This window comes from Hermetia illucens, chromosome 2 (genome assembly GCF_905115235.1).
Source record: "Hermetia illucens chromosome 2, iHerIll2.2.curated.20191125, whole genome shotgun sequence".
Lineage (NCBI taxonomy): Eukaryota > Metazoa > Arthropoda > Insecta > Diptera > Stratiomyidae > Hermetia > Hermetia illucens.
The window spans coordinates 2700597-2717036 of record NC_051850.1 but is presented as its reverse complement, the minus strand read 5'-3'; the positions used below and the strand labels follow the sequence as shown (position 1 = coordinate 2717036).

The 16440-nt window shown below is 45.8% G+C and overlaps 1 protein-coding gene across 2 annotated transcripts in view; it reads left to right on the top strand.

Annotated features, from left to right (window-relative positions):
* The window catches only part of LOC119647757 (protein phosphatase 1 regulatory subunit 16A-like), a 431507-nt gene that overhangs the window by 316615 nt on the left and 98452 nt on the right, over positions 1–16440 (top strand). For both annotated transcript variants that reach the window (XM_038048875.1, XM_038048876.1), the window contains 3 exons: positions 1921–2046; positions 2684–2759; positions 3520–3640. In XM_038048875.1, the coding sequence (XP_037904803.1) occupies positions 1921–2046; positions 2684–2759; positions 3520–3640 (323 nt within the window). The remainder of the gene's footprint in view (positions 1–1920; positions 2047–2683; positions 2760–3519; positions 3641–16440) is intronic.

Here is a 16440-nt window from a genome sequence, read left to right as displayed (position 1 = left end):
GACTTCTTTATACAGCGGATTCTATTAACGTTCTCATGCGGCTCCTATGTCAGGCACAGGCGGTTGTCTCCGAGCCCGAACTCGTTGAAAAGATTGTGCAGCTGCTGGTCTACCGAGTCTGTCAAGCGCTTTAAACTCTCCGCCATGGGACACTCATATTTACCAGACTCCAGAGAATTCAAAAAATTGTCCGTGATTTCTTGGATCGTTGCGTCGTGAAAAGCTGGAAGCTGGGGGGGTAAGAGCAGGGACGGTTGCCGGATTTTTGTGGGGAGTTGGCAGTGGAGTCAGTAAAACTGATGGAAGAAGCCAAAGATTGGGTGGGATTACGGGAATAGCGAGTGTGGAACCAATACGGTTTCAAGTTACCGCGGGGAAATGGCGGCTACGACGCTCAGCAAGTACCTTTTATGCGCTTTTCTTAATCATGGACTTACAGTGGAGCAGATGAGCAAGGTCCGCATCATTAGAAGCCTGAAACTTCTTCCGTAATGCATGTTTCAAGGAGATATTATTAAGGATGACCGTTGTGAACCAAGTTGGGTACGAACGCAGGCAAGCAGGGGAAGAAAGAACATAACAAGGGAGAAGATCGGACAGGAGTTTGCAAAAGGTGCTTCAAGCTTGATCACATGTTGAGTTTATTTGATCCCAGTTGATAGACGCTAAAGTTGGGTTGAAACCGTTAAAGTTGGCTTTGCCGAAGTTGAACCTAATAGATTTAGGCGCGCTTTTGGAGTTTGAACAGGAGAGTGGTGATGAGCATTAGTTTTGACATACAGGGATGTGCAAGGAAATAAAGAGAGATGGCGCTCGGGGAGGTTGTAAAGGAAGATACCGATAGTGCGGTCCAAGGAGTTTTTGGTGGCATTGAAATTCAGGACAGAGCAATTGCTCATAAAGGAAGGAAGTAGAAGAGAAGAATGGAAGAGGATGGGATGATTAGGCCAGTGAAGAATGGGGAGGTTGAAATCTCCGGAAAGGAAAAAAGGGAGGGAAAGGACAATAAGGAGTTCAGGCAAACTGCCAGACAATTCTTCATACAGGTGAGAATTGCAAACGCAACGGAAGGGAATTGGCGAAGGACAACACAATCATAAGGAGAGTCAAAAGAGGAGAAGACGAGTTGGGCGCGGAGTGTATCTTTTGTTGCAATTAGGACCTGGCCTCCTCATAGCTCTTTGCCGGTACAACTCTAGATTGATCAAATATTGCAGTCAAATCATTGATTTCTATGTGGACTATCTAAGTCCTGGCGGTGTGAAAAAATTCTTAGGAGTTCAGCCGATATCAAGTTTTCAGTCGGTTGGTCCTCAGAAAAGTTCTGACACTCATGTTAGAAGCAAAGTGGTGAATCCTTTGACCACGATTTTGAATTTTCTGTAAAATAGGGGTTCATCCGGGCCAGAAAATCACTTACTTTATTTGGACAATGTCCTTTCAAATTGTATCTTTTATTATTATTTGTAATGGTCGCGTCAAATGTCAGTGGCTCATTTTAATAATTAGTCAAGACCGTCCATTGCCTAACAAAAATAAATTCTTATATTTAAAGATATAATCCTTGAAAAGTTCATAGCAAAGTGGATTACTTCGCTCCTAAAATTCAATTTAAATAAATAATGCTCCCTAACTCCACTCTAAATGCTTTCACTGGATATACAATTTAGATAAGCAAAATGATGTCCTTTTTGAAACGATGCTCGTGTCCACTCTTTCATAGTCAATTAGAGGGCGAAATGGAAGGACCCTAATCTATGATAGCGCGATAACCATCCCTCCCGTAATGCCAGCGAGAATGAAGCAAGATCCTGACAAGGCCATTTAATTAGATTCCCCCCCTTCATTCTGGAATATTAAGCATTTCACATGAACATCATACTTCCAAATTCATTTTATTCATTTCGTCCTGTCTTTCAGCTTCACATAGCATCGGCGAACGGATATACACGAGTGGTGGAGTTCCTTCTAGAGCACCATGTTAACGTCGACGCCGTGGATAAGGATTTATGGTCACCAGTTCACGCCGCTGCCTGTTGGGGTCATGTAAGTTTGTGAATTGTTTTATTTTCTCCCTTGCATTCAGCCATGTCCTAGGTCGTCCTTTTGGATGTGCTGCCGAAGTCAAAGGAAATATAGTATGTACACTGTCCTTGTAAACTAGGAATCACCAGCGAGCATGAAAACATTTAGTGAGACGTTGAGGAAACACAAAAAATTGAACCTTTTCATCTAGGAAACTTGTTGGCGCAACCCTTGTTACCGTTGAGTGGTTCATAACGTAGAAAGATTGTAAATAATATTTCGTGTAACTTTGTTGCTTCGGTGTTTCTTAACGTGTCAGGCACAGACAGCTGGGAAAGAGTTCGCTCCTTGAATAGGGAGGAAGAAATTCAACGAAAATGATTTAAGATGAAAGCAAGTGGATGCTATGAAAGAAAATTCAATTTTGAGGGAGGAATTGGTTGAATGCAACAAGTCAATTTCGGAAGGACTTTATAGTCCCGGTTAATGGATTTTTGCCTTAATCATGCTTATAGGTAGATTCAGAGGACTTTCGTATTACTATAGTGAAACTATTAAGATCCGCTTTACTATATGTCCTTACACATCAAATTATCGCACGACAATCATTTCGAACCCTAACCAGACACTCTTTCCCATTTCAACGCCTTTCTTTCAGATGGAAGTCCTGGAAATGCTAGCACAATACGGAGCTGACCTAAATGCCAAAAATAAGGATGACGAGACTCCCTCAGGTAGGTGTATGTATATATATAGCTGTTCATCCCTCAATCCCCGTGTTCATTACAAACATTGTAATTTTATCTCGTAAGAATTGACTTCAACGACATAAGGATAAAATGTCCTTCGACATGCTTTAAGCTCAGAAAACGATAATAATGCTAGAAGTTAACACAGATAGACATAGAAAAGGACGAGTCAATGTTTTCTTGGGACAAAAAAAGACATTTTTTGAAATTGAATTAGGCAAGGAGTCGAGTAATCCTTGATACAATTTTCGAATGATTGGTCCCTTGGTGAGTGAAGTGTTCAAAGATTCACGACATAAAGACATGTCGGATAAACTTGAATGCGGAGATGTTCCATGTTACAATTGGGCCAATTGTTTTAGACATCCCTTTTTGGTGAGAATTCAGAGGGATTTTCTTGGAATTTTCTTTTGCGTTTTTCAGTTTCTTCGTCCTTATTTCATTTCGAAATTTATTCCACGTCTGGCAAATTAAATCCCTACTCTTCGAAGTATGTACCTAGAAATTCGCTTTTCCTTACGAGGAAATCATTGAAAATTCTTCTTTTCAAGCAAAATCGCATTAACCCATTGGAAATAAAAAATTAGGAAAACTCACAGACAAAATGAAAGCACCTAAAAATGCTCCTCCAGGAATTTGATTTTCTGTATTTCATATCCGCCGTTTCTCCCCTGTAACTTTATCCATTATGAAAAGCACCAAAAAACAATTTACAAAATCGTTTATCACTTCCTTTTCAATTTAGATATTTGTGAAGATCCTGAAATCCGGGAACGAATAGAACAATTACGTACCGAGCAAGAGAGCAAAAGATTGGCGGAAGCACAAAGGAGGCGTGTACGAAGGTCGCAAAGTAATAACACCAGGTGAGTCCCTAATGTAACAAATCTACACACACAAATCTTTCATATATTGTAAAATAGATTTTCCGAGAATAGGCAATTTCACGCTATATTAACTGAAAGTCAATAAAGGAAAAAATCATCTCTAGATTGAGGTAAATCGACGATAAAGAAAAATCAGAAGAATTCAGTGATGAAGTGATCAAATCTAGAGTGCGTTAAGGTGACGCAAATCTGGCCTAGATTGTCCTTAATGGGAGTTTACATCAAGGGGGATTGATTGATTCAAAAGTCAAGAGAACATTCATAACTTTAGTCCCCTTTTCGCATTTACCCCCATGAAAAAGGGGTGCTATCTTGGGAGTTCAGACTCGAGTTATTGGAAATTGAATTTATACTCGAAACGTATAATTCCTTTCATGTTGAAACGATTTGGGATTTTTTAAGGTGATGCGGATGAATCCAATCCAATCCATCTCTGTCTTGAATTTTTATAAGATTTTATTGAGACAGTTTTTTGCGGTGTTATTAGTTGTTCGTCCTCACTTTGAGTGGGCGAAAAGTAAACGTCAGGTAAAAGGCTTTGAACTTTCGGACCTATCCTAGTCCCTGTAATCAATATGTGCCACGCCACTAATCCAGCGCAACATCTTCGTCTCCATTATCGCAAGGCGCCGTTCATTGTCTTTCATAGTCGGCAATCTCGGTTCCCATGGTACCAGTATACCCCTGGTAAGGTTTCGTGACCAATTACCACTTCAGATGAGTCCCCGTGCAGACTCGGGTCTGATCGCCCTAATAAGGTCATTTAATGTGCGGCAGGCCAGTGCGTTCCTCACGGTGTTTTATCGTTGGCTTGATTCGCAGGACGGCAATCACCGGCCGATGTTGAGGTGCCTGTTACCCACCGATAGGTTTGTAGTAATAATAAATTCAAGGAATGACTCCACTCTTCCACTGATTTCCGAGCTGCCTCAAAGCGTATGCCTTTCATTGGTGGCGTAGCCTATAAACAGGTTGGCCTTCTTTGTTGCTATGGTGCTCGTCAAATGTTGTAATTCTTCGGTCAAATGTTGTAATTTTTTGAAGTGAGGCATGTAAGCCGAGAAAATATACACGTTCTCTGTCCACGCCTCTTCCAGTTTGACCACGACTAGGTCGCTTGAACTCAGATGCAGATTCTTCTTCACGACGATACATGTTTCAGTTCTGTCCTGATCACCGTCTCCTACGTTGTGAAATAAATTAACATATTTGCTTTGGAGTCCCTTGAAGGATCGGTCGCGCCTCCCCTACATTAGTGCGATGTCGATGCCTTCCTCTACGACGAAGACAACCAGATTAGGCGAGGCGCACTTCGAGTGCTGCAGATTTATTTGCGTTACCCTCAGGGGGATTCGTCAGTCCCCCTCGGACTGTCGATCTTCATCGCCTCCAACAACTCATTGACGTCGTCGATTGGATCCAGGTCGTCGTCCGGTTTTGCAGAGCGGAACCCTTTTACCTTTGCGTTCCTGATTCCGAAACGAGTCCGACTCGACCTTTTCGAGTGTCGTGTCCGGATGGCTCAAGTGGTTAGAGCACTGCGCTGTCGTAGCGTAAGGTCGCGGTTGAAATCTCGCTGGGGGTAGAGGAATTTGTTAGCGTGACTGGATGTCAGATACCAGTCGACTCACCTGTGAATGAGTAGCTGAGTCAAATCAGGGTAATAGTCTCGGGCGAGCGCAATGCTGACCACATTACTTCCCACAGTGCACTGTGGTGTACCGTTACGGTCTTCAAGGCCCTGATCCAATATGGATTGTTGCGCCAACGATTATTATTATTTTTCAGTGCCTCCAAGCACTCTCCATTTATACGAAGCAGAAAAGGTTAGCTGTTGGTCTGGGGCTCCTCCTCCTTGACAAAACATCTCATTCGTCCATGGGAATCCTGAAGGCCCAGAGAATGGAGGAGCTTGTCCTTATTCATGCGAATGTTCGGCAATCAGATGCGAGCGACCGGTCTCCTGGGAATCTCATGGTAGGAGATGATTTTGAACTTTACGCCCTCCCAGGCGTCGCTGATCTTAGCACGAACCGAAAAAGTCCGTGGAGAATTGGTCTTCGCAAACTATTAAGTGGAATTCACGGACCATCTGAGAGAAATCAAATTAGAAGATGATGGATCCCGGGTGGTTGCCTTTTGACGTCTAGGAGATGTTCAATGACGGTCTCCGACAGCCTGGCCTCAACACTGGTCCACTAGCGGAATTATCATCCGACAGCGCCACACGTAAGTGGCTCTTGGTCACATCGTTGAAAGGTTTCGCAGTTCGTGGCTTGTCGGCTGGCTGCTGCTGCATACGGCCTCTTGCCCACTCTACTCCGCTTGTCATCTTGTTCGACCTCGTCTTGAGATCGATTGCGTTTGAGAGCAGCGCGTTTCTGCCCGTCTGCCAGGTGTTGGCTGTTGTATTCCTCAACAATCGCCTGGTATTTATCGAAGTCTTTTTCTTCCCGCTCGTCGAACCGGCCTTCTGGTACTAGTGCTTGAGCAGGACACCCGTGGATGTTCGCTCCTTAGCCGGTTTCCGATGATCGACGTTCTTGTCGGTCTTTACTTTCGAGGGATCCGCCGACGTCGAGGTTTTCGGATTATATGATAAGTACCATGTCCTGTACTCGCTACGTGGAGCTCGACGGCAGTGACTTTCAGCCTGGACCGGTTCCTGCGGCTGGTTTCAGTACAGCGACGCTACGGCTGGCACCAAGTGTGCTGCTCTCGACGGCTACTGTCTCCTGGCTGGATGCCAACAGTTCGTCCTCCGATGATGCGCCTGCTATCACCACCTCTTCTTCCATCGTCGGTTTGTTTTTGTTGTTTTTTTTTTTATAAATTGAGTCCATGTCGAGTATCCTGGGAAGGATATCCACCCTGGCTAGCCCGACCACCAGGGTAAAGGTCTTATTTGAAACTGAAAGTGTCGAAGGTATTGAGACTTCGGTTACTAAAGACCAAGCTCTCCATTGGGCACGGCGTATGTTGTTTCACCTTGGCTTGGGGTCCTATTAGCACCTTCGTCAGTGCAGGGACGACGATCCCCGGGCTATTACTTCGGCTTATCCTCCTGTCAGATTCACTTGCCCCTAATACATGACCAGCAAGCAAACAGATCCTCGTCAGTTGGATCAACCTACTTCCAGCCTGGCGCTACACATTCTTGGCCTGTCCGAACACAGTTTCCAGGGAGGCCGTGAGAACTTGAAGAATTATTCAACTCTAACCTGAAGCTTAATCAGATCAGACCGTCCCAAGAAATTCTTGTAGAGGTTCAATTTGTTGGGTTTGACCTCTTTGAGCATCGTTAACCTCTCCATTTTATGGTCATGTTCTATAATGGGCCGTGAGACTGCAGAATTGATACGTGTTTTTCTGGCCCATTTTACTAACTCAATTTCCTTTAACTGTTCCTTGACCCGAGTGCTGACTTTCTCCACTTCAGCATGTGAAGGATCCAACTGATTAACAACTCAATGATTGCAGTCATAAATCGCTGCGAACGAGGCATAGTTGAGAGTACTTTCAAGCAGATGGTTTGTCATTTCCTCGTTGCTTTCCGTCTACTTCCTGCTCTGCAAAATTAACTACTGACTATATTCTTCGACAAGGATTCGCTTGGGCTTTAAGGTCGCCTCCAGCGAGGTAGTCGCCATTATGATCGTTTGGTCAACCTGCTGTTTTTTTTTTCAGAGCTTCCTGTCCCTTCTTGTAGTGATTTCAATCAACAGCTGAGGCTTGAGGAATACCACCATGTTGTTTCACCCTTCTTTGAGATACTGAGTGGACAGCTCTGCTCTAAAGCTCCTTGATATCGGTCGATATCCATCACTCTCCGACAAGGAGCCGCCTTATCAGGCGATGCCACCGTGGTATTAATGAGAAGTCTCGCAGGCATAGAAGCCTCACAGACTGAACTGGTGAGTATACGACTTGCACCGCCATTTTTTGTCAATGGTTCAGTTGCATCCACTACCCTCTAGAAATCTAGAGTCCTTTTTCGGAGATGATCCCTAAACGAGGTAATCAGCTATCACGCTCCAAGACACCTTTGCCTGCAGTTAAGAGCCACTTAATGCCATTATCGTGCAAAGGATTCCAATTTACTTTCAATCCATTGTTGTGTATAATTCCCTCATTGTTCACCATAGCTAAATTACCAACCTCAGCAAGGACCACTTTTCCAAACCCATTTTCCAATCAATAATTACAACAAAAAATTCGCATAAAATAGAAATACTTGAAAGCATTCCTCGACAGCTTTCTCCTCCCCAAATCACTCAACTCCTACAACCTCCATTACATCCCTCCAGCCAATACAAGGAAGCTTCATTTGATTTACTGAATATTCATAAAATTTGATCAAATTCGATATTGAGCATGATGCGAGTGGGTACTTACCTCGGCCAACTCGTAGAAAATTGAAATATAAGGGCAAGGAGCCCAGTAAAAGGCATGGCGGAGAAAGAAGAAAGCACATTCGCTTATGGAATAACTGGTGAAAGTAAATGGACTCCATTATGCTGAATGGAGATAAAACCTTGAATAAAATTGTTGGAATTTTTGAATTTCCAATGGAGAGTGAATATCCTCGGGAACACGTAAATGGAAAATAGATTTAAAATAAATTTTCTCGTAAAGAAGATATAAATCATTTGAAGTGTTTCGAATCGACTGTGAAATATTCGGTGCACAATGAATTTTAAGGAATTTCCATTTGAGGATTCAAGTGGGGGCGAGAAAATGGAGTTTGGGCTGCTTGTTTATGAACAACATGTTGAAAAGTCGCTTGAAATCAAAGGATGTGGGACGGGGGGAAATAAGCCTCATGTCAAACTTCAAAGTTTTATTTCAGAGGAAATTTCAGTCAAATTGTGGTTCAATGTCAAAGATTTCGGGGTGAACACTCTCCCTCGATGATATTTTGAACATTCTAGTTTGGTAGCTCTAGAATAGCTTTGATAGGGAACGTGGTGGCAGACCAGGGAACTAGTCAATCAATGGGGTTCCTAACTGAGAATGGTAGGTAGGTATCAGTGGCCGCTCCGAGGCGTCCAATTAACGCTGAGGTGCGCTGTTTTGATGCCACAAACTCATGAGAGCGTGACTGCTGTTATGAGAGTAAAATCGCAGAGTCTAGTCGGCTCAGATATTCAGAGCCAGCCCCTAGCATTCACGAAGCAATGCAGCCCTCCCACCTTGAAGCTAGAGATCTGACCGTAGCCTGACTCTAGGTAGAGCTCTCATGATCATGTTTTACTATAAGCGATAGCGGAACAGGTGGTGAGCCCTCACCCTCTGAGGTCCGCGGCTCCTAAATAGTGCGAGTAGATTCCGCCTAGCCAATTCGTCAGCCGGCTCATTCCCTTCCATGTTTTTATGACCGGGAACTCAGAGGAAGGTATCCTTAAGCATGTCGCCCAGACTATTCAGCGCGTTTCTGCACTGCCCCACTAGCGTGAAGGATGTCGTCGCTAAGTGCAAGACCTTAATGGCCTCTTAGCTGTCGGCCAGAATGGCTATGTTACACTTGGGGCTCCTGTACTATTGCGATGTCGATGTCTTTTTCTAGGAGGAAGACAAGCAGATTAGCCGAAGCGTACTTCGAGTGATGCAGATTTATCTGCGTTATCCTCAGCATGAGTGAACTCATATTCATATCTGGAATTTCCTTGACGAAACAGCGTTGATCGGTCGTTGAACTAAGAAGCGGCCAGGAGTTAGGGCTTCTGCGTCATCTGGATTGCTGAAAACCGGGACAAGCAATCTAGAATTCAGGCATGGCTCGATCTGGCAGAGTATTGTAGTAAATTCCGTTGAAGTTGGAAAATCTTTACCTCATTGAATGTTTATTTGCTTGCGACCGGTATGAATTTGTAGATGACGCCATCTTTGGCCATTGTGGCTACGATGTTTTCTGATGCTGCTAATATTCCTTCCTGCATTTCGTTGCCAATTTGGTTTTTTGCTCTGACAAGATACAGTCGTCTTCTGGTAATAAACCGCTCAAATGCAGCAAGAAATACCTTGTCCAAGGATCAGTCCCCATTTTCAAATAACTGTGCAGTGCAGGGGGTTATTGACGAGACCCGGACGGGAGGCAAATCACTCATAAACTGCCGACTCCGAATATTTCACACAGGTAAGACACCTGTGCAGCTCTTTACGTTTCACCTTTTTGTTGTAGAGCTCCAGTATCGCATTTTCAAATAGTTCCAAATTGTGGAAGTGCCGTAGTAGGAAGTAAGCCCAGCGAATGATCAGGAAAGTCATATGATGATCTCTTTGTAAGAAGTTTAGTTTAGTTTAGTTAAATGGCGGGAGCCGCAGCTCCGAGCACTCAGGCCATTATTAGGCCCATTGTACTATCCCCGTAAGTTGCCTATTCAATGGCTTCCCGCCTACGGTGTTCGCAGGCTTTAGCGAATCTGAGAACATTCTCAAGAGGCAGAGAGTGTGCAGATTCTTCATTGAAGAAAACCTTGCCAAGGTGTCTTCGTCTGAGATCTGAGGATGCCGGGCAGCTGCATAAAAAGTGCAGGGCAGTTTCCTCCTCCTCCTCACATTGGCTGCACACAGCCGAAACCACTACCCCAATCTTTTCCATATGGTAGTTTAAGGAGCAGTGTCCCGTCAAAAGCCCTACTAGGGTTTTCATGTCCCACTTCTTAAGGGACAACAAAAATGCCGCTCTAGTGGCCCTAGGCTGCTTCACAAGGATTTTCGCTTGCCGGCAAGAGTCCAAATTTCTCCACTCGGTTGCGTGAATCCTTGCAATTTCACCTTTCGGAGTAGACTTGACAGTAGATGGTCGGATTCCAAGAGCTGGTTCTGGGCCCACCATTGTGAATCCAGACCCTCGGCGAGCCAGTCTATCAGCCCCCTCATTACCGGCAGCACCTGATGACAACTCCACACCAACTGGCTTGATATGTTGTTGCCCTCCAGTGCCGATAATGCCGCCCGACTGTCGGAACAGATTCGAATGGTGCGACCCCTCCATTTTTGTCGCAGACATTCTTCTGCTGCCAATGAAATGGCATATATCTCCGCCTGGAATATGGTCGTCATTTTTCCGAGGGGTCGGGCCAGTTCTATAATCGGATTCTCCGAGAACACGCCTGCACCCGATCCATCCTCCGTGACTGACCCGTCGGTGAAGATTATTAGGTCTGTAATTTGAAAAGACTCATGGCCACTTGTCGACCATTCTTCTCTTTCGGTGATTACGACAGTGTATGTCTTTTCAAAGACGAATCTGGAAACCATATGATCGGTCGGCATCAGGGCTACCGGATGTTTTTCAAGGAATTTCCATATAGACGCATGCCCGTTGGATTGGCCGCCTTTCCACGCCCCAATGGTATCGAGCCTATATGCGTCGTTGGCTGCTTTCCGTTTCACCTCCAAGTAGATGGGGGGTAAATTTAGGATGGCTTCAAGTGCCGCAGTCGGCGTAGTACTCATTGCTCCAGTAATACTTAGGCAACCAAGTATCTGAATCTGCGTTAGCAGCTTCCTGCTGTTAGCAAAGTTCAGTCTTGGCCACCAGACGATGCATGCATACATCAAAATGGGTTTTATTATGGATGTATACATCCAATATATCCGTTTAGGTGAAAGTCCCCAGGTCTTACCTATCGCATTCCTACAGCACCAGAGCAATCTGCAGGATTTCTGGTATTGTTCCTGGATATGATGCTTCCACGTTAACTTGGAGTCGAAATGTACTCCTAAGTACTTGACTGTTTGTGCCAGCTGGATTTCCGCCCCTGCTAAGGTGGGTAGTGTATAGCTGCCCCACCTGACGTTCTTAGTGAACATAACTAGTCCAGTCTTTCTAGCGTTCACCGTGAGTCCATTGCGGAGGCACCAGCTGTGGATTACATGCAGAGTTGCATTCAAGCGGTCACATACTGTGTCCGCAAACTTGCCGGTAATTATTACGGCTAGGTCGTCCGCAAATGCTTGCGCGAAGACTTTTTTGTCCTCCAGGAGCCACAGCAGGGTATCCATCACCAAGAGCCATAACAGTGGAGAGAGAATCCCTCCCTGTGGGCAGCCCCTGAGACATCCTGCTTCAATAGACTTCTGGCCGACCGATATGTGCATTTTTCTCCACTCTAGCATGTGAAGGATCCAACTGATTAGCAGCGGTTCGATTCCATGCTGTCTTGCCGCATCACAAATTGCTGCAAATGAGGCATAATTGAAGGCACCTTCGATGTCCATGAATGCGCCTAAGGCGTATTCTTTATCGGACATCGCCTTTTCAATTTTTGCCGTAAGTTCATGGAGTGCTGTCTCCGTGGATTTGCCTTTCTGGTAGGCGTGTTGCCTATGGTGAAGTGGCCATTTAGGAATGTGTGTATCCCTTATGAACCGATCTACTAATCTTTCTAGTCCTTTTAGCAGAAAGGACGTTAGGCTGATCGGTCGAAAGCTTTTTGCGTCTGTGTAGGTGGGTTTTCCTGGTTTGGGAATGAACAACACCTTCACATCCCGCCATTTAACTGGAATATAAGCGTGTGCTAGGCATGCCCGATATATATTCCGAATGTGTAGACCCAGGGCATCCATTCCTTCTACTACTAGCGCAGGAATGATGCCATCCGGACCTGCAGACTTATATCTGTGGAACGAGTTAAATGCCCATTTCACTCGCTCCAGTGATACTACTTTGCATGCCAGATTCCAATCTCTCGGTTGAGAACTGTATGCACCTGTTGGCCCCGAGATTAGATTTTGGATGCTGCCTGGGAAGTGTACTTCAAGCAAATGATTTGCCGTTTCTTCATCGCTTCCTGTGTACTTCCCATTCTGTAAACGTAAGTAACCCAGTTTCTGGCTACGTTCTTTGACCAGAATCCGCTTCAGCTTTGACGTTGCCTCAAGAGAGTTAGTCTCTTCGCAAAAGCGTCTCCAAGATGATCGTTTAGCCGATCTTATGCTCTTCTTTAGAGCCTTCTGTGCCTCTTTATAGCGATTCCAGCTAGTGCTTGATTCGCCCTTCAGAGCACGATTAAGGAGCATCCTTGTCGTTCTCCTCTGTTTTGCCAAATCCGAGTTCCACCATGGTGTTTTACCCTTCTTTGGCATCTTGAGTGGACAGCTTTCTTCGAAAGCTTCTCTCATGCTATTTGTGATCATCTGGGTTGTCTTCTCAATTCCAGCAATGGATTTGATGCGCCTCCCAGGGATCGTGACTCGGGCGTTCAATTCTGTTTGATACATTACCCAATCTGTCTTCCTCGGATTCCGAAATGGAGTGGGTGGAGGTAGATCCATGCCCATAACGAAATCAATGCGTCTGTGATCCGAGAGTGTGACATCGTTTGATACTCTCCACTCTCCGATCAGAGCCGCGATGTCAGGAGATGCCACCGTGATGTCGATGACCTCTCGCCTGACCACGTTGAAGAAAGTGGGTTCATTACCCACATTTAGGATCTGCAAATCGGTTCCTACTAGATACTCCAGTAGTCTCGATCCTCTTGCATTGATGTTCGAACTTCCCCAGCATATGTGGTGTGCGTTGACATCACATCCTGCTATTACTCCCATGCCTCTACTTTGGGCATATTGGATAGCTCTGATGAATGTTCCACTGGGAACGTCTTCTGCGTCGTAGGGGAAGTATGCAGAGCACCATAGTATCTCTTTATCTCCCTGTTGACTTTTTATGGTTAGCTTAGCCGATGTGGTGTCGCCATCACATAGATCGTTAACCAGGTTAGCCTGGAAGTCTTTGGAGACTACCATGCAGGTGCGGGGTCGATCGCTTCCATTGGCATACAATAGGTCAGCATGTTGGAAGTTTAGGCCCCTGACTGCCCCACCAACAACCCACGGTTCTTGTATGAGGTATATAAATGTCTTGCAGCTATTGATCCGACGACTGATAAGTGCAGTCGCCGCTTTACAATGCTGCAAATTTACTTGGGAGATGTGGCACCTCATTTATGTTTCAGATGTAGATGCCGGGGGCTGCATGTCCCCTTCAATGGTTTTAGGAGCCGGCACTTGTAACGTGACAGTCCCCAGCCCATAGTAGAGCCGGCAACCCGATTTTTCCCGAACTTTCTCAACATCAGGTTCGGGAACGCCGATAGTGAGAAAAGTTCCCGGCCTATCGGTTCTCTCTCCTGTTTTGCTGCCTAGCAGTAACCAGGTGGAAGTGTTAAGGTTGTTCTGTACACCAAGTTGTTCCAGAACCCCGACACCATTTCGCTCTTCTTCTGGAAGCCAGAGAAAGCACTTCTTGATCGATGGCAGCTCAGAGACCCTTTTCAAGGTTAGTCGCGCACCCTCCCACACATCGTTAAGGGAGGAGCAGTACTGCCTGAGCCACTCGTTCGTGTCTTCGTCGGCAAAGTTCAGCCGTAACATTTTACGGTATACACCTACCGACTCAAAGCAAAGCTTAATGCCTTGCGCAGACGCAGTCCTTACAGCTAGGAGGAGTTTCCTTCTAAGCTGTTCGCACTGCTCAGTATCGTAGCCGGATGGATTAGAGTCGTCATACAGGACCCATCCATCGGCTTCGATAGCCTTGGCTGCAAATGAAGGCCTAGCCGTTGCCGGCCGAGCCCTCTTTGCCGCCTTTTGTGTCGAAGAGTTAGGATCGTCCGAGGACCGCTGCCGCTTTGGTTTCCCCTTAGCCGCAGGTGCCCCGAACGCTCCTTTCCCCTCAACCTTGGCACAGCTCTTTGGTTGTGCGTTGCCCGAAGGCGGTTTGCCCGAAGGCGGTTTGCCCGGAGGCGGTTTGCCCGGAGGCAGTTCGCCCGAAGGCGGTTTGCCCGGAGGCTGTTTGCCCGAAGGCAGTTTGCTGTCCGTGGACAGGTGCATACCCATGGGCAAGACTTTAGCCTCAGCAGGTGGCGCCGACTGGAGCCTGGGGTCAGGAGTACTGACAGAAGGGGCCTGCTTCGGCTCATCCGTTCAGGCCTGGGTCCCAATTGAATTGGTTCCCACTTGAATAAGTGGGGAATCTGAGTCTAGACTCAGGTTCTCCATCGATGAGCTCAGGGTTGCCCCTTCACTCGGGGTTGGATCGTCACGATCGAAGTTTAATTGTGTTTGCTTAGTAGGTTTGTGTTTTTGTTTTTTTGTTTTTTCATAGTTGGCTGCCATGGCCTCAATTTTTCCGGGGAAAGTAAGTCGATCTCGGCAGAGCCCCTTTTTGCCGAGACAAGGCTAGTTGAAACTGGGGGTCGCCTGGTACCCAGAGTTCACCGTTTACGGCCACATCTTAACCCCTGTGACCATTCAGCCCTCGGCACGGTAGTCACACCTTGGCTTGGGGTTTTGATTACCGCTTGGCTTCAGGTGTCACCTCCCGTTTCCTGGAGGATCTTCCTTACTGAGCTCCCTCACCACGTCAAGGTAGGTAATCGTCGAGGGAGCTCTTTGTAAGAAAATATATCCGCATCCCGTAGACTACCTCCAAGCCTGAGCAAATTTTGGTGAGCAAGGAAGGGGTGTAGGCTTTGCAGCTTCTTGGTAACCGGCCGGTATTTCTTCAAGTCGTCGACCTCCTTAACAAACTTTGTCTCTTGGAGCAACCGCAGGATTCTAAGCCGACTTCATAAGGCCCATAAATGATTATTTAGTAACTCGGTAGTGAAGAGGCTTCTTGAAACGCAATCTGCACGATTCTCCTTTGACTTGAGGTGACACCAATCCTAGGATTGCTCACTGAGTTTCTGTATCTTATCAGCCCGGTTTGTGGTGTAGCTTTCTAACTGTGAATACCCTTTTTTTTATGCATATCAAAGCAGCTGTTGAGTCGGACCAGCAATACACAGCTGCCTCGTTTGGTTGTAGCGTCGACTTCATAAGATGCAGCAGTTCAACGAACAGGAAAGCAGCGTTTAGTTCAACCTTCAGCAAAGTAATCTTGGCTTCCAATGGCTTCACCCGCAAAGTGGTGATATAGTTATTTTGTCACTTAAGTCGATGATCCTACTACCTTATACGCCGCCAGGCATAGCAGAATCCCCTTAGTTCGCAGTGATGCCCTTTGGCATAACAGATCTTCGGATTCGGATCGCTTCCAAGACCTGTAATTATGCCTCGAAACGTTTCCAATCTATCTGAACCTCTTACAGGCGACTTCATCCCCACTAATGTCTGATCGGCAGATTTGCTACGTCAAGATTTTTGTCCTATTTGTCATCGATACAAACCAATGTAAAGGGTCGAATATCCCGGCAGCGTTTCCTAAAGGACATCTTTTTGTTAGCTTGCTTGGTGGATCATTCTTCACACCACATCACGAGCGGTGATCGTCGAACTTAAAGCGATCTGTTGTAACCCCACCTCCTTGGACTCCTTGGTCAAATCTATTTGGTCACAATGCTCGTCTCTCGTTTGGTGTTTGCGCCTCTTTGCAAATTATCGGCGTAAAAGTCTGTCCACAATTTCTTTACCGCAAGTGAAAATCTTTCTTCTTCATCTTCGGAAATCTACCTGATGGAGTTATAAGAATGTACCAGGAACTTTTCCAAATTAAGCGATTGTGAGTACGTACCCTTGGACTGGCATACCCTTTGATGGCCTGTATAGCATACGTTGAAACGTTTGGTGGTAGGGTCCTCCACCTAACTAAGTATAAGTTGCGCCAAATCATCCTGTTGCTTAGGTTCGTTATACAGCTTATCGTTAAGACTGACCTTGGCCGTTGTTCCTGCAGAGGCGTTGAATACTGACCGAATCTTTGTGGTCGAGCTCTTCATCTTCATCCCAAATGGGTAGTTCAGAAGGTAGTATGCGTCTTGGTCTTC